This window comes from Euleptes europaea, chromosome 5, assembly GCF_029931775.1.
Source record: "Euleptes europaea isolate rEulEur1 chromosome 5, rEulEur1.hap1, whole genome shotgun sequence".
Taxonomy (NCBI): domain Eukaryota; kingdom Metazoa; phylum Chordata; class Lepidosauria; order Squamata; family Sphaerodactylidae; genus Euleptes; species Euleptes europaea.
In genome coordinates this window covers 55,505,188-55,524,786 of record NC_079316.1, presented here as the reverse complement: position 1 = coordinate 55,524,786, position 19,599 = coordinate 55,505,188, and the positions used below count along the sequence as shown (strand labels likewise).

The window sequence follows — 19,599 nt, the reverse complement described above, 5'->3', positions numbered from 1 at the left end:
TTGTTTAAGAAAACTGGCTTTTTTCACTTACATCAACAACAACAGTGCAGAAAGCCTGGTTTCGTGTAAGGAACTTGAGCAGAAGTTATAGGGTTAAATCCCCTCTACCTTGATGTGAAGTAAGCTTGCAGCATGGACATACATTTTTACCTTTTACAGATGGATGGAGATCTACAATGTCACTGTTTCTTTTTGCCTTGGATAGCAGATTCAGGGTTAAGTAAAAATATACAGGCATATCTGAGACATACCAGTCTTCAAATCTGCAGAGGTTTTATCCTTCCTTCTTAGCTGCTTCTTCGGAATTTCCCTTCTTGCTTAATTTAGAAACCTGGCTACCATATTACTATGTAACTGGCTAGTTAAGCTTAGTACAGTATTTCCAGCTTAACTTTGACTGATTCCTTTGTTTCTTTGCTCATGAACTAGTCTAGTGGTGTGAAAGATTAGAATGCTACTTGTTTGTGAGCACCTTGATTCAGGTATAGGCAATTTAAAATTTTAAGCTATATTGTTCCCCCTTAAAGTGTAATTATCCTCAAGGCTAAGAGAGTTAGATTTTTTGGTTTGCAATGCTCCCCTCCTCCAGGTTTGTTCGCTCTGTTTTCTTAGTGGATGTTATGGTCTCCTCGATCATTTCAGCAAAGGCTTCCCCTACCTGACTTGACGAGATTTTTGAGGCCAACTTAGTAGCCTCTTCTTTCTCCTCTTTCTTAAAAGAAAGAGTGGGGGATATTTTGGAGCTGCTGGTCACAGATGAACTGTAGAGCCGGGGCTGAAAGGAATAGCTTGGATTGGAAAGAGGGTTTAGAGATGAGATGCTGATGCTTGAGGTGCTAAAACGAGTCTCCTCACCTTCCAGCAGTTTCCTGTAAACACCATAGAAGAAGAAATTATTATTATGACAACCAAGATGAAGCAAATTGTAAAAAAGATAGGTCCGTCAAGGGCCAATCATTATGTGAATTCAGATCAAAAGCGAACCTAAACTTAACATTGTTAGAAGCTAGAAATTAATTAAAGGGCATGAAGGATCCCTACTTCACATTGCTACAGTTAATATATGCTTCATCTGACTAGGGTTTGGGAGAAAATGCATCTGATGTACTTACCCATTTTAAAAGACACTTGTCTATGGCAGAAGACTTTAATTGCACGGTATAGATTAAACCCTTATCTCCAAACTGAAACTTCATTTACCTCTCATGTCCTGATTATCCATGTTTACCTAGCTCTTAGCTCATATTACCAGGTGCAAGGTCCTAGTGCACAGAATACTTGAGTTTCTCTAACTGTTGAGTTATCTGAATTTATGAGCAATTACCTAGTGATAGGACATTCTGATAAACAAGGTTGTGCTGCATTGCAGTCACAATTGAATCAGAAGCCTCATCTTAGGTTTTAAAATGCCCCCAAAGATTGAGATGTGAACTGTATATAAGAAAGAAAGCTGATATTTATTCGGTGAATGAATACCTTGTAATTATCTTTCCTGGATTAATAATTCACAACAGCTGCTAGATGGAACTATGAGAGACAATTTGTTAGAATATATAACATGGTATGTGGCAACAGGACCAGAACCAAAGAGCCTAAGATACATTAAAGCCAGTATCCATCTTGAAGATACAACTGGACTATCAGGGATCATGAAGAATCAGTTTCAAAGTAGGGGGTGCAGGTGGCCCTACTGGGGCTAGGGTTTTGTTTTGTTTGCAGATCCAGTCAACCTATAGTAATTACAGAAGCTGGATGCTCGGTGGATGCCTTACTTGGCAGCAAGAGTCATGATTGATGCAATACTTTTGTCAGTTCTGCTGTTCATAAATTGAAATCTACAGCAGTACAGTAGTTTTAAAGTTACAGCAGTACAAGGTTGTATTAAATCACTGGTTCCCAACCGGGGGTCCGTGGACCCCCAGGGGTCCGCGAGAACTAAATTAAGGTCCGTAAAACAAAGTTATAAACCCATAATAAATTAATATTTTAAATTAAAAGTTCTCTATTATAAAAATATATATTCAAATATTATTCTAAGTTTAATGTTTAACTAACAGTTATGATTAAAGTTTGTTTTCAAATTCTCGGAATTTTTATTTTGAACCTTGGGGTCCCTGCACCGAACAAAAAAGTCCTAGTGGTCCCTGGTCAAAAAAAGGTTGGGAACCACTGCATTAAATGTTTAACCCAGCTGTTAAATTTATCATCTGCCCATCAAGTAAACAAATTGCAAACTGTTACTATCCCTTAGTCCTTCTGCTCATTCCAACACAACTGTTCCAAATACCTGCCCCAGCTATTCAAAGCCCAGATTGATTGCGTAAGCAACCCTTCACTTCAGTTGCAATTTAAGAATACAGTAAAGTTACACTGTGGACCTATACAGCTGTCTATCATCCCGTCTAAGAAGACACAAAGAGCATGCAGCCAACATTTTGTAAAAGAGTAGCAAAGTATTCTAAAAGGCAGAGTCAAACTGGTTCCCACCAAACTCCAAGGCCACTACAGCTTTATTTGATTTCCTGCAGCTGAAGTTGCCGATGATGGCGGAGCTCTAATCGTTAGTGTTACCTTACCTGTATGCGGCTATCTCTATATCCAAAGCCATCTTAACATTGAGCAAGTCTTGGTATTCCCTCAGATGCCGAGCCATTTCACTCTTAGTTTCTCTCAGATCACTTTCCAGCTGGCTGATTGTGTCCTGCAATTCAAAGAACTTGTGTTAAAAGTAACAAGGTTTCAAACCAAGAGGTGCTAATTAGTAGTTTCTTTTTCTGCTTTTTACTGTAAGCAAGAAGAAAACAGGAATGTGTTAGCTCACTATAGCAAACTGGAGCCAAACAACTTCAACTTATGGTAAGTGAGATTGCAAAAATAAACCATGATTGCTATTCAGGCATCTTTAATTTTTAACAATATGTTCCATACAAAAGAAGTACAATGTATTTGAGTTATTTAGAAGCCTGTCTATTTGTTTATTCAATGACAAAAGGTTGCATTTTTTTTCTATGGAGATCAGGAATGGGGTATTCTCAGCATGTTTATATTTATGATCCAAAACCTAGTTATGTCCAGCATACTTGTATGCTTCTGCTGGGGAGGGCGGGCTATAAATCTAATAAAATAATATTTAACAATCTTACAGTGCATTCCTGAGAGGAATGCCTGCACTGGTTTTTGGAAGCAAAGCGGCTGCGCTGCCTCCAAAGGAGGTTTCGGGCTCAGTGTTAAAAATCTGTGCACCCCTCATAGGTTCTTGTTCACTCTTGTTCACCTTGGGAATGACCTGCCAAAGGAAGGTCATAGGAACTTGTTCACTCTTAGCCGTTTAACTATAGCAGTTAGCATCACCAGGCAAATTGGGTAATGAAATATGCAGCTGGGTGTCATCAGCGTAGTGACAATAAAAACTACAAATGATTTCTCCTAAGGACTTTACACAGAGATGAAATAGCATGGAGGATAAGATGGAACCCTACAGGACAAGTCCCACACTTATGACAACTGGTGACCCAACAGCAACCCCTTGAGTGTTGTCCATAAGGGATGATTTAAACCAATCTAAAGCACATCCCTTAATCCCTACTTCTGCCTGCAAGATACCATGGCCCACAGTATCAAAGGCTTCTGATAAATCCAGTAAGAAAAACAAAGAGGCACACGCCTTGTCTACATTCAGATGGATATAATTGACTAAAGCCACCAGTGGGGGGATAGCACACACATGCTGACATTTTACATATGCAAATAACCATTCTCAAGCTGGATGCTGACCTTTGTGTTCACTGACATGATAAAAACATGCATAGAATCATGCTGTAACAGTGCATTCCTGAGATCTAAGGGCGAAAGCCCTTAAGAGGCCAGGAAGGTGCCGTGCCGGCGTCCGGGCCCCCTACACTGACGTTACTGGCTGGAAGGCCCAGACAACGGTTGTGGATGCTGCTGCGGCAGCACTACCCTGGGATGCCAACGGGGCCTTCTGGCGGCATCTGAACACCGTCAAAGGCTGCGCCAGAGTCCCGGGAGGCGTTCCTGTCCCAGGCTGGGGGAGGAGCCGCCTTTTTATTTTTGCAATGCCCCATACACTTGCATTCTCTGATGTGGCTCCCACCTTGTGAATGACCTGCCAAAGGAAGGTCGTCCACACATCTGTCATATCACAGAATGTGATAACCAGAAATATTTAGGAAAATATAAAGGGATTAGAATTGTATCATAACAGAACATCTCAGAAGGTGGCTTCTGTGAGTGAATAGGATTGTCGTCTATTCAAATATTTATTGTATGTGACACCTTGCTTTTACTGCATTGTCTTCTACCATTGTAATCCCTTTTCTGCATTATGGTACATAATGACTTAAACAGTTTTTTGTTTGCATTATTTATCATTCTGTAATCCTAGTCCTACTGCAATGTTTATTGGATATACTATGCTGTCTGGTTGAATTTTTAAAAATATTTTGTAATCTGCCTTGAGTCTCAGCCAGAAAGGTGGGGTACATGGTGAACAAACAAATAAATGCACCCAGAAGAAAGCACTGACTATACGTTAAAATACCGTTCATAATGAATATGTAAAATATATATCTTGGTCTTTAAGTGTGTGTGTGTGTGTATAAAGTGCCTTCAAGTCGCAGCCGACTTATGGCGACCCCTTTTGGGGTTTTCATGGCAAGAGACTAACCTCCGTACAGCAACCCTGGTATTCCTTGGTGGTCTCCCATCCAAATACTAACCAGGGCTGATCCTGCTTAGCTTCTGAGATCTGATGAGATCAGGCTAGCCTGGGCCATCCAGGTCAGGGCTGGTCTGTAGTAGGAAATAATATATTGTAGGGATTACTATTTGTGATTTACATTACTGTAATTATATTTTTTCCATTTCCATTATGGAAAGGCAGTACAGCCAGGGTTCCCAGGAGATCTCCCACTGAGACACTGTTCAGCAAGGTTGCTGAATCATGTGCAGTCCAACCATACCTGGGGCCGTACTAATTCAAATGATCCTGAGAAATTCAAGGAAAGCTAAAGAAATTTCCAATGTGAAGTCCTATTTGGATGCTGTCTAAAAACCTTTGTTTCAATCACTTTGCTGTAATAAACCAGGCAGAATTTCTCTCAAATTAGCTTTCCTGTGCAAGAACACTATTTCAGTTCCTACAAGCATTCTGCCAACCATGATACACTGAGCAGACTCCATGCAGTTGGGGGCTACTGAGTGGGTGGATCCTTCACAATCAGCCTCCCCAGTGGTGTAATTCAGACATAGTCCCAGCCATATGGGATCCACTGGAGGAACAATTACTCCCATGCACCTAAAGTTATGTCTAAAAGACATCTTTGTATCAAATATATTAAAGGTTCAAGCCAATTAAATTTATGTCTCTGATTGGATCTAAAGCTTCTTTAATGTATTGGTCAAGCTTTGTGTGTAAAGTGCCGTCAAGTCGCAGTCGACTTATAGCGACCCCTTATGGGGTTTTCAAGGCAAGAGACTAACAGAGGTGGTTTGCCAGTGCCTTCCGCTGCACAGCAACCCTGGTATTCCTTGGTGGTCTCCCATCCAAATACTAACCAGGGCTGACCCTGCTCAGCTTCTGAGATCGGACGAGATCAGACTAGCCTGGGCCATCCAGGTCAGGGCTGGTCAAGCTTTACATTGCCCTTTATTGACTTCAGTGTGCAGAGAGCCAGCGTGGTGTAGTTAGTAGTTAAGAGCAGCAGACTCTAATATGGAGAACCAAGTTTGATTCCCCACTCCTCCCCATGAAGCCTGCTGGGTGCCCTCGGGCTTGTCACAGTTTTCTCCGAACTCTCTCAGTCCTACCTACCTCACAAGGTGCCTGTTGGGGGTGGGGGAGGCAATTGTAAGCCGTTTTGAAATTCCTTACAGTAGAGAAAAGTGGGGTATAAAAACCAACTCTTCTTCATCTTCTTTATAGAGAATTAGGTCCTAAGAAAATGCTTCTGCTACTGCTTTAAAGAATTCTAATGTGCAGCTGACATGGCCTTTCAAAACAAACAGCTTTAAAAAAAAGACATAATAGTTCTTCTTTCAAACAGTGCAACAACTTTGTATGTTTAAAGGGTCTGAGAATTTGAAAGCACAAGTTTAAATAATAGAGGGTTTTTAGAATAAACAAATACAAGTTCCCAGCCAGGTTTCGATACTTTTCAGTACCATGGATAGTGGCAAAAGTCTCCAACCTTTATTAGCTGCCTTTTAGCTACTGATCTTATACGCTTTTTGGAGAATCACTACAAGACTAACAGATTCCCCTTGGTGAAACCTATAGAAAGTTTTTTGTTTTTTTTAACTGAGTAATAAAATATATTTTTACTTTATTTTGCACCATTGACCTTGGTCTTATTTTTTATATCCTGGGACTGGTATGGCCCTTTTATTTTCCTTTTATACATTTGTTTATAATTTGTTTAGCTTCTGATGCTGAATACATACTGGTCTAAGAAAGACTATAAAAACCTTCATAATTGAATCACAGTACTACACAACTTCCTGCTACCGTTATGCATGCATTTCACGCCCATGAAAAAGTGGTAACATTTCCAAAGTCAGTTTTGATGCATGAAGCAAGAAGATACATGAATGCATGCAAATTATCATGTTGTATTGGGGTGGGGGGGCAAAATAAGCCAAAGGAGAGCTTAGAGGAACAGGAAATGAACTGGAGAATAGAATCCAGACTTCAATAATGCTAAAATGGCATGGGAGGAAACCCAAAAGGATAGGACTACCCAGATATTGCCTGCCATGTAAAAAGCCCATGACACCCCAGGCAGGGCCAATGGGAGGGGGTTAAGAGGGCCATTCAGCCTTGGTCTCAGAATTAGACACTTGTTTGTTTATTTATTTTTGGCATTTGTTAAGTTTCACAACTTGTTTTTATGCACATCCCCATCAGACCAAAATGTGAGACTCACTCACAGCATAGAGAAATCATGTCCCATTCTGATACCTTATATTGCTTTCCCCATCATCATTTTTAAAAATCAATATTAAGGGTAAAGGTCCCCTGTGCAAGCATCGGGTCATTCCTGACCCATGTGGTGACATCGCATCCCGACGTTTACTAGGCAGACTTTGTTTATGGCAGTGGTTCCCAAAGTGGGCAGTACCACCCCCTAGGGGGCGGTGGGATTACCTAGGGGGGCACTAAGAGGCAAGGGGGCAGCAGGGGGTGCTAGAGGTGGGCCCTTCAACTGTGTTGTTGGATAGGGTAGGGGGCGCTGGGGTTGAGCTTGTGGAACCAAGGGAGCAGTGGCCCGAAAAGTTTGGGAACCACTGGTTTACGGGGTGGTTTGCCAGTGCCTTCCCCAGTCATCTTCTCTTTACCCCCAGCAAGCTGGGTACTCATTTTACCCACCTCAGAAGGATGGAAGGCTGAGTCAACCTTGAGCCAGCTACCTGAAACTGACTTCCGTTGGGATCGAACTCAGGTCGTGAGCAGAGCTTGGGCTGCAGTACTGCAGCTTACCACTCTGCACCATGGGGCTCCTATGATTAAGGTTAGGGGCTTAAAAGCTGGAAATGTCCCAGTTCCTCTATGGACCTCTGAGAAGGATTGGGGCAGGGCAACTACAAGTTCCCTGGTGAAGGGTTACCATCTTGTAAGATGCCACCAAGAAGAGGAGTTCCAATGGCCAGCAAATGGGTGCTGCAAGGAACCATTGGGGCCCTGCAAAAGGCTGGGTCAGCCTGCTGGGCCATATATAGCCGCCTATGGCCTCCGAATAGTGGTCCAAAGGCAAAGGGGGGTGCCAGCAGCTAAGGAGGGGCGAGAGACTGTCGGGGGGACACGTGGGAGAAAGAGGCTAAGTGAGGTCCGTCGGTAGGGTTGCCAACCTCCAGGTACTAGATTAAACAAATAAGAGCATCATTATGCCTGTACCTAGTAAGTTTGGAAATCAGCACAGTCAAAGTACAAAATTATTATTAGTGATTAGGAAAAATTACAACAAGTGTTCTACAACAACAACAAATACAATCCTACTATGATACATATATACAAAATTCTCTCAATGTCAACCACACAGGTGTACACATATTCTCGATGTTACAGATGCAAATATGCAATTTTTCTTTATGGTGAGGTTGACAAGTCCAATTCAAGTAGGATATCCAATGAATGGTATAATCCAAAAAGATATAATCCCAGCTCATTCTTTTTGGATGATACCATTCATTGGATATCCTACTTGAATTGGACTTTTCAACCTCACCATAAAAATTGCATATTTGCATCTATAGCATCGAGAATATGTGTACACCTGTGTGGTTGACATTGAGAGAATTCTGTATATAGGTATCATAGTAGGATCGTATTTGTTGTTGTTGTAGAACACTTGTTGTAATTTGCCCTAATCACTAATAACAATTTTGTACTTTGTGCTGATTTCCAAACCTACTAGGTACAGGCATAGTGATGCTCTTGTTTGATCTAGTACCTGGAGGTTGGCAACCCTACCGACGGACCTCACTCAGCCTCTTTCCCCCACGTGTACCCCCGACAGTCTCTCGCCCCTCCTTCGCTGCTGGCGCCCCCCTTTGCCTTTGGACCACTATTCGGAGGCCATAGGCGGCCGTATACGAACTGGAGCTCTCCCGCTAATGACAACTGGCCTCCAGGCGATAGCGATCAGTTCACCCGGAGCGAACGGCCGCTTTGGCCATTGGGCTCTACGGCATTGCGGCTCCGCCCCCCCCGCCCCTGCCGCCGGCCTGACCTGGAAGGCGAGGGCGTCGGCGTGGTGGCGCTCCTCGCCGTCGCGCAGCTGCCGCTCGAGGGCCTCGTTGGCGCCGCGCAGGCTCTCCGCCTCGAGGGTGCGGGCCTGCAGCTGGCGGCGGTACTCGCCCACCTCCTCGCGGCTGGCGCGGACGGCCTCGCTGCTGCGCGCCGCCTGCTGGCTGAGGTTGGCGACCTTGGCGCGGTACCACTCGTCGGCCGCCTGCAGGTTCTTGGCGGCCAGCCCCTCGTACTGCGCGCGCAGCTCCTTGAGCGCCGCCGTCAGGTCGGCCCTGGCGCCGGGCTCGGGCTCGGCGGGCGGCGGCGGCGCCTGCAGCGCGGCGCTCAGCTCGGCCAGCTCCTCGGCGTGCGCCTGGCGCACGAAGGCCAGCTCGTCCAGCAGCGCCTCCACCTTCTTCTCGAGCGCCAGGCGCGCCAGGCCGGCGCCGTCCGCCTCGCGCTGCTGGGCGCGCAGGGCCTGCTCCGCCTCGGCCCGCCCGGCCGCCTCCTCCTCGCAGCGCGCGCGCAGGCGCTGCGCCTCCTCGGCCAGCCGCTCGCGCTCCAGCGCCAGCCGCTCCCGCGCCGCCTCGCTGTCGTCGAGGCGGGCGCGCAGCTCGCGCCGCTCGCCCTCGCAGAGCTCGGCCAGGCGGCTGGGCTCGGCGTGGCGCTGCCGCAGCGCGCCCAGCTCGGCCTCCAGCAGGCGGTTGTGCTGCTCCAGCTGGCGCACCTTCTCGATGTAGCCGGCGAAGCGGTCGTTGAGGCCCTGCAGCTGCTCCTTCTCGCTCGTGCGGCTCACGCGGAACTCGCCGCCCAGCGCCGCCGCCTGGCTCAGGTCGAGGCTCTCCGCCGGCGCCAGCCGGTACGAGGCCGCATGGCTGCTGCGCGACGCCGAGAGCGAGCGGTAGCTGCCGCCGCCGCCGCTGCTCACCGCCGAGCTGCCCGCGCGGGACGAGAAGCGCGGCGCCTCGCCGAAGATCTTCCGGTAGGACGAGGCCAGGTAGTGGGGGTCCGAGCCGAAATTCATCCTGGACGGCTGTGGGGCGCCTCCCTGCGCCGCCCGCCCTTTTATAGGGGGAGGCGGGCCCGCGTCTGCAGAAAGGCGGGGGCGCCGGCGCTCTCGGGGCGCGGTCGAGAGGGAGGGGGAATCGGCGGGAGGGCGGGGAGTGCCGGCAATGGCGGCAATACCGGCCCCCGGTTGACCTTTCTTCCTCTTATTGCTATTGTTTTGACTGAGTCTGCCGTCTCGGGACGCAGGAGGAGAGGGGCTTGGGAGGGGAGGTTGGGGGGGCCTCCTTAAGAGCCCGGCAGAGGGGAGATCGGGAGAGCTAGGGACGGCCAATGGGGAAGCTGGCTGGACCGAGGGGTTCCCGGGAGGCAGGCCCGGCGAAGTGAAGCGAAGGAAGAGATCCCCGGTGGGAACGGTGGCGGGGCGCTCTGCGGAACCACGGAGGTGGGGGTCTGCCGCGTCGGCGGCTGAGCGAAGAGAGCCGGGTCGGGCTGGCGGACGGCTAGCGTTGCCAGCTCAAAGGGTTTCGGGCGCACGCCAGAGGAAAGGATGGGTGTGAGCCTGGCGCATCTTTCCTGGATCGGCCGTCCGCTCCGCTTTCCCCACCGCATGACTAGGGGAAGCGCGGGCGGAGCTGTCCATTTTGCCGCAGTGCTGATGTCAGCCGTTCCCTCCGACGGCCATAGAAGGTCGGCATTGTTCGTTTCAGGGACAGAGACGGTTCTGTGGTCAGGGAATACAGCCAAACAACCCTTGTCCTCTCCGAAAACACCTTGATTGTTTTCCCAACATTGTTAGCTCTCCCTGAACCACAAGGGCAGTTCTCTTCAGGTTCAGCGCTAGGGTTTTTTTCCCCCTTCTCTTCTTTCAGGGGGAGAGTCTGTAATTCAATCAATATATCAGGTAAGTTTTCATAATAAGGTCAGGAAGACAGAAGAAGGTGGTCATCCACAAGTAAATAGAAATGGAAAATGACTAGGGTTGCCGAGTGGAGAGGGAGGCGGTGGCTGGAGAAAAACAAATTCACCTTAGAAACATTGCTGCTATTCTCCAGCAGGTTTGCATTTGCATCCTGCATCACATCCAGAAATAAAATTATTTCAGAAGCTGATTCCTTAGAACAATCCCAGCTGAGTCAAAATGTGGGCTGCGGCTTTTACAATTCGTTTAATCAGGAGTGCCATATTGATCTTAACAGGGGAAGCAGGCAAACACAGAGACATATCGATTATTTGGAAGTGCCTGTGTTCTGTATCGTCTGAACCAAAATAGCCACAGTTCTTTTCAAAAGACAGTATCAACAAAGAAAAGCGAGAGGCACGCCAAGATAAAATTAACTGCATCTAGGACTGAGCACATGAAGCTACCTTACATTGAATCAGACCTTTTGGCCTATCAGGATCAGTATGGTCTACTCATAGTGGCAGCTGCTTTTGAGGGTCTTAGGTCGAGATCTTTCACATCACCCACCACCTGACCCCTTTAACTGCAGACCATGTGGATTGAACTTGGGATCTTCTGCATTCCACACCAATAATCTACACTGAGCCATAGCCCCTCTGATGATACATCACCTCTATGCAATGTGAACCATCCACTTTGAATCTATCTGGTACATTTTTTTTATCCTGCCCTTCCTCCTAGGAACTCAGAACAGCACACCTGGTTCTCCCTCATTAAATCCTCAAAACAACAACACTGAGAACCAGGTGTGCCGCTGAGAAAAAGTGACTGGCCCAAGGTCACCTAATGAGCTTTATGGGTGAATGGGAATTTTCAGCCAGGATTTACAGGTCCTACTTTCACACTCCAACCAGTAACCCACACTGGTTTGCATTATTGTTTGTGTTCATGAAGAAATATATAATTGTTTTAATTTAGAACTTAAATAATATACTCAGAGATCCTGGCAAACCACTCCTCCATGGAGGCTGATCTTTATGGGGCTATATACCTGAGACAAAATCTAGTCCTCAATAGGCTGAGATTAAAGCTGTTGTCTTAGCATGTAGATGATGATGCCCTATGCATGCTCCCAGCTGGCACTCACAGCCCCCTTCCTGTTGATATTCAGATGGAATGCAAGGCTTCCTGCTAGGATACCTTGATTTACTTTAAATCACTTAGTTGCCTACTGTCTGGAATAGTTCTTCAGGTTCTTTGGGGATACCTGATTTCCTTCCTGCTTCTGCCTCTGTCCTAGTCCCCTATCTCTGAGCCAGAAATTATGTGCTTTGGACTCCAGAGTTTTTGTAGATATGATTGTAGGTCTTCCAGCTCTGAGGTTTTGCCCTCCTTCTAGATTATTTTTAATTGTTCAAAGGGCTATGGATTCCCTGGCTCTGACTGCAAGTACTCTATAGTCACTGCCTGGTGCACCTTGTCAGAATAAACACATATGTGGTCATATGTGCACTCTAGTCTTGGCCAATCTATACTGGTTCTCAGTCTGTTTCTGGGCCCAATTAAAGGAGCTGGTGTTAACCTTTAAAGCCCTATATAACTTGGCCTTGGGATCAACATACCTGAAGGACTGCCTTTACCACCCTACTTGACCACTGAGGTTATCTTCTGAGGCCCTGCTTTGGATGCCCTTGCCTTCTGAGATTGGGCAGGTAGTAACCTAGGAGAAGGTCTTCTCAATCATGGCACTCAAACTCTCTCTCCAAAGAGACTTGTTTGCCCCCTTATGTTGCCCACCAGTGGGAGATGACTTTTTTGTTTGTTTTGGTGTTCTTTCGGTGATCCTTTCTGACCTATGTTTTTGTATGTGTATTTTAGCTTTGGTTTTAATTATTTTAATAATTTGTGGGCGAGTTTGTTGGTTTTAATGGTTTTTACGGTGTAATTTTATTATGTGTGTCTTTAATCTACTAGCTGCCTTGATGGCCCTGATGAGAGCCTAAAGATGGGGTATAAATCTTGTGAATAAGAATATTTTATTTCATTATTGTATTGATATTTGAGAGCAGTGGCAGTGAAGGTGCATGAGGGTGGCAACTGTAGGGCCATGGCCAGGTCAACACAAAGCTAGGGCTACTTAGCTGTAAGGCTCTGTCTAGAACATGGTAATGGGAGGAAACATTTGGGTGAAATGTACAATTTAGATAATTTTATCATTTTTCTTCATTGACTAGATTTCTACGAGATACTGGTTTTTGCTAATGTGTTGAAACAAGCTTGTACATGGTAATCTTTCAGACTGTAACCATCCTCAGTACTCCTGTGCAAAATTAAAGGGAATAAATCCTTCCCGTGCAAATAAAAGACTGTACACTTCAAAAGTTTGCTTCAGCCTCCCTAGTTTATAAAAGCCAAAGCCCTTTGCACCTCCTGCATAAGCTAAAAGTGTATGGAATTTGCTTAGTTTTTATTTATTCACTTCATTTCTACCCTGCCTTTCCTCGCCCATGGGGACCCGAAGTAGCTTACCTGTTTCTCTTTTCCTCCATTTTATCCTCATAAGGGATGAACACTAGCCAAAGCCATGCAAGAACCAGATTCACATTGTCATGCACAAAGGTAATTGGGTGGTTGGGGCAAATCACTCTGTGTAACCCTTGGCCTCTGGCCTGCAAGGCTTGTCCCCTATGCCCTTCAACATCTACATGAAACTGCTGGGTGAGGAAACCAGCTAAGGGCACCCAAAGCAGGGCCTCAGAAGATAACCTCAGTGGTCAAGTAGGGTGGTAAAGGCAGTCCTTCAGGTATGTTGATCCCAAGCCAAAGTTATATAGGGCTTTAAAGGTTAACACCAGCTCCTTTAATTGGGCCCAGAAACAGACTGAGAACCAGTATAGATTGGCCAAGACTAGAGTGCAGGTTACCTCACCCAGCAGTTTCATGTAGATGTTGAAGGGCATAGGGGACAAGCCTTGCAGGCCAGAGGCCAAGGGTTACACAGAGTGATTTGCCCCAACCACCCAATTACCTTTGTGCATGACAATGTGAATCTGGTTCTTGCATGGCTTTGGCTAGTGTTCATCCCTTATTTCCCTTAACTAACCTTACCTTATCTTCTCCCATTCCTCCATTTCTTTTACTGTCTTCCTCATTTTAACAATTTATACTGTAAACTCCTCAGGTCAGTGACCAGTCTTTTACTCACTCTGCTCTCTAGAGCATCATCTACATTGTTAGCCACTGTATCATGCCGGTTCCTAGCACTTATTTGTTTTTAAAAAAATATAGAAGGAGTTAACCTCTCTCTTCCCCTGGGTTGGTGGAAACCTCAAGACATTCCATTGTAGGAAACTCAAAATTCCTAAAACATAGCTGGATTAAGATAATACACAGGGTAACACAGTGATGATGTTGGTTTCATACCTTCTCAGGTGCTTTTAGAATTTATACAATTGTATTTTAAAAAGTCAGGCCCAACAACTCTTTTAACATAGGATCCATGTTTTTATGTCTGTCCCTCTCTTCTTTCTTTTTTTTCCCATACAAGGAAGAGATTTGGATTTTTAGCCTGCTCTTCTTTCAAAGAGCTCAAGAGTAATGTAGGGGTAGATCACAATCTACTTGTAGATACCAAAATGGGCAATAATAGACCTCTTAAAGCTCCTGACTCAAAAGCCACAGGGATCCCTCATTGGCCACTGTTCCCTGGATTATATTTAGGTTTCAGGATGAGTCTGGTCTCTTCCATCCAGAAAATACCCATCCTTGTAAGGTTTGGTCACCCAATACTAATATAATTTATTATTAGGTCTATGACCGCAGTCTTGGACCAAGGGAGGAAGAAAGGAAGGGAGGGGAAGACGAGGGAGAATGGGAAGCATAATACATAGTATAATACAATCTTAAGTTAACAATGCTAAAAATTAGGCATCAGCCCAACAGGTAAAATTCCTAACTAAAATAAACTGGGGGTGGAGTGAACTGACTAAAAGTTGCCAGAGGTAGGCGTTGAGAGTTCTTTCTTCTTAAGAGCAGCCACTCTGGCCAAAAAGCGGGCAACATTCGATGTGGCTGCACCATTAGTTGAGTCGCCAAGCAAAAAAGGCAACACCCAGGCATGTAGAGGGAGGTTCAAGCTGGTGAGGATTGGAGCAATAAGAGCATCTCTATCTTGAGACCATCGAGGACAGTGGAGCATCAAATGGTCCAACGTTTCAATTTCGCCCGTGTTACATGGGCAGAGATGGTCCGGAAAAGGTATCCCGGTATATCTGCCCAACATGACCATGGATGGAAAGGCATTTAAATGAGCTAAAAGGAGAGCCCAACGATGTGAGAAGATTGAAACCGTAGAGTGGAACTCTGGAAGCTTCTCTGGTGGGGGGAGTCCCAAGACCAGACCGGAGCAAGTACGTCTGGCCCTCCCAACCGAACTGGCCCAATCTAACTCCTTCAATCTCTTCCAGATTGCCACTAAATGAGATGGAACCAGGTTGTCAGAGGGAGCAGAGATTGGGAGTCCCAGTACTTTTAGTTTTTCCGCTAACAGATTCAGCCAGGGGTTGGGGGCCAGGTCCTTAAGAGTAAGATGGAGAAACCCCGCCTGGGACGGGAGATTGTCGTCCGGCAACTTAAACCCAAGCTTAATTGCTCTCCTTCACGCACGCACCTCAAGCGAGGGTTGGGCCAATTCCATACGGAGGGCAGGCCCAGCAACACACCTCGGAGTTCCAGTAATTCTGAGAAAATTGTTCAGAAGGCAGTCTAGCTTCTCATCCACGCTGGAAATCCAAATGTCTGCTCCATACAGAATCTGGAAAACCACCTTTGCGTTAAAGTCATCAATGGCACACGGGATGTGCTTGGCCCCCTTGGTTCGAAAAAACCTCTCTACCATTATAGTGGTGGATCTTGCTGTCTTCTTCACATGGTCCAGATGGGCAGACCAAGATAGGTTGTAACTGAAGACAATGCCCAAGTAGCGGAAGGTGGAAACCCATTCGAGTTGTCTGTTTTTGACCTTGAAAAACTGGGAGCCTCTTCTCTTGGTGGCAGAAAAGCGAAGCACCTTTGACTTGGCGTAATTCACAGTGAGTACTTCTTGATCAAAATATTCCAAGAAGACATTGATAGTGGACCTCAGCCCCACTTCTGATGTCGCCAACAAAACCGCATTGTCCGCATATAATAAAAGTGGTATGGGCTGACCGGCCAGATACGGGGGTGGGTGGGTGTTTTGCTCCCTCTTTGATATGCGGAACCAAGTCGTTGATAAAGATGTTAAACAGAGAGGGAGTAAGCAGGCATCCCTGTCTTACCCCCTTTTGAACTGGGAAAGAATCTGTCAGTGTACCACTGGGATCGACCCGCACTGAGGCAGTTGTTGTAGAGTAAAGGGCCATAATCAAAACCAGGAGTCTGCGGTCTATACTGGTGTTCATCATTTTCTTCCAAAGTCTATGTCGGGAGATAGAATCAAATGCAGCCCTTAGGTCCATAAAGGCCGCATATAAACATCCCCTCGGGCGACTCGAATACTTAAATACCAACTGAAGGAGGGTCAGACAATGGTCTGTGGTAGAGGTACCTCGACGGAAACCACACTGTTCAGGGTGGAGATAGGCCTCTTCGTCAAGCCAAACCTGTAGCCTCTCCAAGAGGAGTACAGAGTAGATCTTACATGGGATGGCAATAAAACTAATCGGCCTGTAATTCCCAGGGTTGCTGGCATCACCGCTTTTGTGGATTGGCACGATTATAGCTGTCCTCCAAATCTCCGGAATGATTGCTGTTTGGTTAATATCCGAGAAGAAGGGGGCCAAACAAGCAGCCCACCATTCAGGGTTTACTAGAAAAAGCTCCAAGGGAATCAGATCTGGACCCGCTGCTTTTCCTCGCTTCATTCGGGTCACCCAATACTATGGCAACCAGACTAGTTGGTCACACAATAATAGCTTCCCCTTGGCAAAGCCATAAATAAGAATGTTTCCTCAAACTGCTGCTGTTTAAAAATTGCAAATAAGGGATAAACATTTATCTCTGAACTTTGATGTTACTCACCTATAAATTGGGAGTATAAATTGGCTGCTTATAACCAGCAATGTGTGTAGCATTTTAGGGTGTGATTTTGGGATCTATGATGTGTAATAATTCAGATGTGATTTTGTATTTGTACAGGCAGATATCCAGTATATTATATATGCAATGAAGCTGCTAATTGTGAATTATGATTGGTTCCACCTCCTGGGAGAAGACTTTTTGCAAATGGCTCCAGCTGGTGGTACCCAAAGCTCTAGTATATATCTGAAGCCTGACCACCGGGGAATACAGGGTTCTTTTCCCAACCCCATTTTATCCGTAAAATACATCTGTGAGGTAAGTTAGGCTAGAAAAGACTTACTGGCCCCAAACCACCCAGGAAATACAAGTGGAGGCTTAAGTCCAAGTCTCTTCAGTACAAATCTGGCACTCCTACCAATTACACTACGTTGGCTCCCTTTTTCCGTGCAGTTTTTAAAAGAAACTCAGCCCTCCTTTCCTACTCCTCTCATTATGTTGCTTTCAAATTTTCTGTCTTGATGGTGACACTTTTAGTACATGCTTTCTAGGTTAGCGAGCAACATACTTGTACGTACCAACCTAAAAGTTGGACCAGTGTGCTAAATAAACATTTACAAATAGGGCTGTCATTTGGTTAAGGAATATCTAGCCGAAAATCACCTTCCTTTTAGCCAAATGGTTATTTACTTGATTTAATGGAAAGACGCTTGCATATTACCTCAATATTTTGCTGATAACATGCAATTTCAAAAATAAAAGCCAACATTAATGGTTAGAAAGAAAGACCACATCGTTACTTATGATGTTAACAGCCCATTCCTCAGGTGGAGGGCTGCACTGGTGACTGGAAGCAGTGCAACCATGCTGCCTCCAAAGTAGGTTCCCCCCCCCCCAACCGAGGCCGAAACCTTCCCTTCCCCGGAAAACCCGTGCAACCACTCCATAGGGTTGCATGGGGATACGCCCCCTCAAAAGGTGGTGTATCTCCAGAAAAGGTGGCGTATCTCCACAAAAGGGAAAGGGGGCGTTCCTGGGCCAAAAGGGCCTAGGAGGCCCCTAAAGGTGGCTCCTCCCCTGGCCCAGTGCCGCAATGCCCCAGAAACACCCTGGGAATGCTCTGGGAGGATTGCACACAAAAGTGCTCCATCAGGATGCCAGTGCTGCCAAAGCAGTGCTGGGAGGATAGCGTTTGGGTCCCCCTGCCAGCATTGGTGCCACCCTGGGTGGCATAAGTGGCACGGGCACCAGCGCAGAGGGCCTGAATGCTGACGCAACCCCTTCCAGGCCTCATAAAGACTTTCGTCCTTAAGGGTCAGGAATGGGCTGTTAGGGCCAAAGAACATATTAAATGGAAGATCTGTTTTTCAAAGACTTTGAAGCAGCTTTGAAGGAGGGGAATATTGGACTGTGACTGAGTTAGGGTACGTTAATCTTGTCTCCCAGGGCTCTTTAGATCATATACAGACATAGACCCCAAAGCTGCTGGGGTGGGGGGAAAGGCAATAACAGTGTGGGTACCCCTAACTAAGCACTGTAACCTTGATCCAATGTGTCCCTCCCCCTTGACAGCTGTTGCAAAACCAGAAAGCAAACTGGAATATCCCTAATACACCAGAACCAAAATAGCTTAAAAATAAACACATGCCATTATCTTACAGAAGCAATTAATCTGCCAGCAAAACTGATTAATGATGGAAAACCTATTCAAAAGATTTGTGCTCTCCGTTGCACTCAGACCACTTGTGTCTGGGGCTTGGTAAAGCCATTCAGACCATAATTCTTCTGGCTCCACTTGCTATCTGGCTTCCTAATGAAAAGGGGAAGCTTTCTCTTAGCACCCTACGAAGCAAATGGTCTACATGCACCTCATGCAGTTTTCAACACCTTCTACTAAACTAGGGCTCTGGCTACATGTTTCTTTTAACGGCTTCAGTGCTTTAGGCTGGAATCCTCATAACACTTCACTGGGAGTAACCCCCACCCCATGAATAAAATGGTACTTACTTCTGAGTGGTTTGCAAAGCTTGTGTGCAACAGATGCAAATCTGGTTTTAGCACTCTTCTGCTTAAATTAAAGGTGTGATCTTTAACTAGGTGGCCAACATGTGTGAGCTGACACATTTACTAGTATTGCAGAGTTAATCCACGTAGACTTGGCAGTGTCAGAAAGGCCAGGCTACATTTTAGCTACCACCATGGGGGTGGGGGAGTCAAGGAGAAAAGACTTAGTTTGGACAAACAACATATGATGTTGATATAACAACATATGATGTTGATATAAACTGGCATTTCCTAAATTAGATTGCCCACTTGCTGACAAACCCCCCCAATATATTATATAATGTCAAGCAGGAACCCGCAAAGGAGGCATCTCATTTCTGTTCCCCCACTATTTCCTCTTTCACTTTCCTGAAAGCCCCCCCCTCCCCTTTTCCTGTTTCATTCTTTCCTTCTAGGGTTGCCAACCTCCAGCTGGGGCCTGAAAATTTCCTGGAATCACAACAGATCCCCCAACTTCAGAGATCAGTTTGCTTTGGAATTGCCAATGCCAGGTTAGGAAATTCCTGGAGACTTGGAGGTAGAGCCTGGGGAGGATGGGGTTTGAGGAGGGGAGAGACCTCAGAGGGGGAGGGACCTCTTAGGGGACTCCAAAGCAGTCATCTGCCCTAGGAGAATTAGGGTTGCCAACCTCTAGGTGAGGGCTGGAGATCACCTAGAATTACAACTGATCTACAGATGACAGAGATCAGTTCTCCTAGAGCTAACCTACCTTTATCTGCCCGTCTTAAGCCCCCCCCCCCCCAGGCAGCCTCTGGTCAGGAAAACTGTTGTACTGGCCATTGGGCCAGGTCTGCTTGCCTGGTAGGGAACCCTCAAGAACTTG

At 46.1% G+C, this 19,599-nt stretch overlaps 1 protein-coding gene across 1 annotated transcript; it reads right to left on the bottom strand.

Moving 5' to 3' along the window:
* Positions 1-511: 511 nt before the first annotated feature.
* INA (internexin neuronal intermediate filament protein alpha) lies at positions 512-9,770 on the bottom strand. The gene is made up of 3 exons (XM_056849905.1): positions 8,748-9,770; positions 2,577-2,701; positions 512-869 (listed from the first exon to the last, which is right to left on the bottom strand). The coding sequence occupies exons 1-3, from the start codon at positions 9,768-9,770 to the stop codon at positions 554-556; spliced, it is 1,464 nt and encodes a 487-aa protein (XP_056705883.1). The 3' UTR covers positions 512-553.
* Between the last annotated feature and the right edge of the window lie 9,829 nt (positions 9,771-19,599).

Bases quoted from the DNA above. Each gene is read 5' to 3' on its own strand.
- INA (XM_056849905.1), bottom strand. From the start codon at position 9,770: ATGAATTTCGGCTCGGACCCCCACTACCTGGCCTCGTCCTACCGGAAG. The intron at 2,702-8,747 runs GTCAGGCCGGCG...TTTGAATTGCAG, and splicing joins CCGACGCCCTCGCCTTCCAG to GACACAATCAGCCAGCTGGA. The intron at 870-2,576 runs GTAAGGTAACAC...TGGTGTTTACAG, and splicing joins ATAGAGATAGCCGCATACAG to GAAACTGCTGGAAGGTGAGG.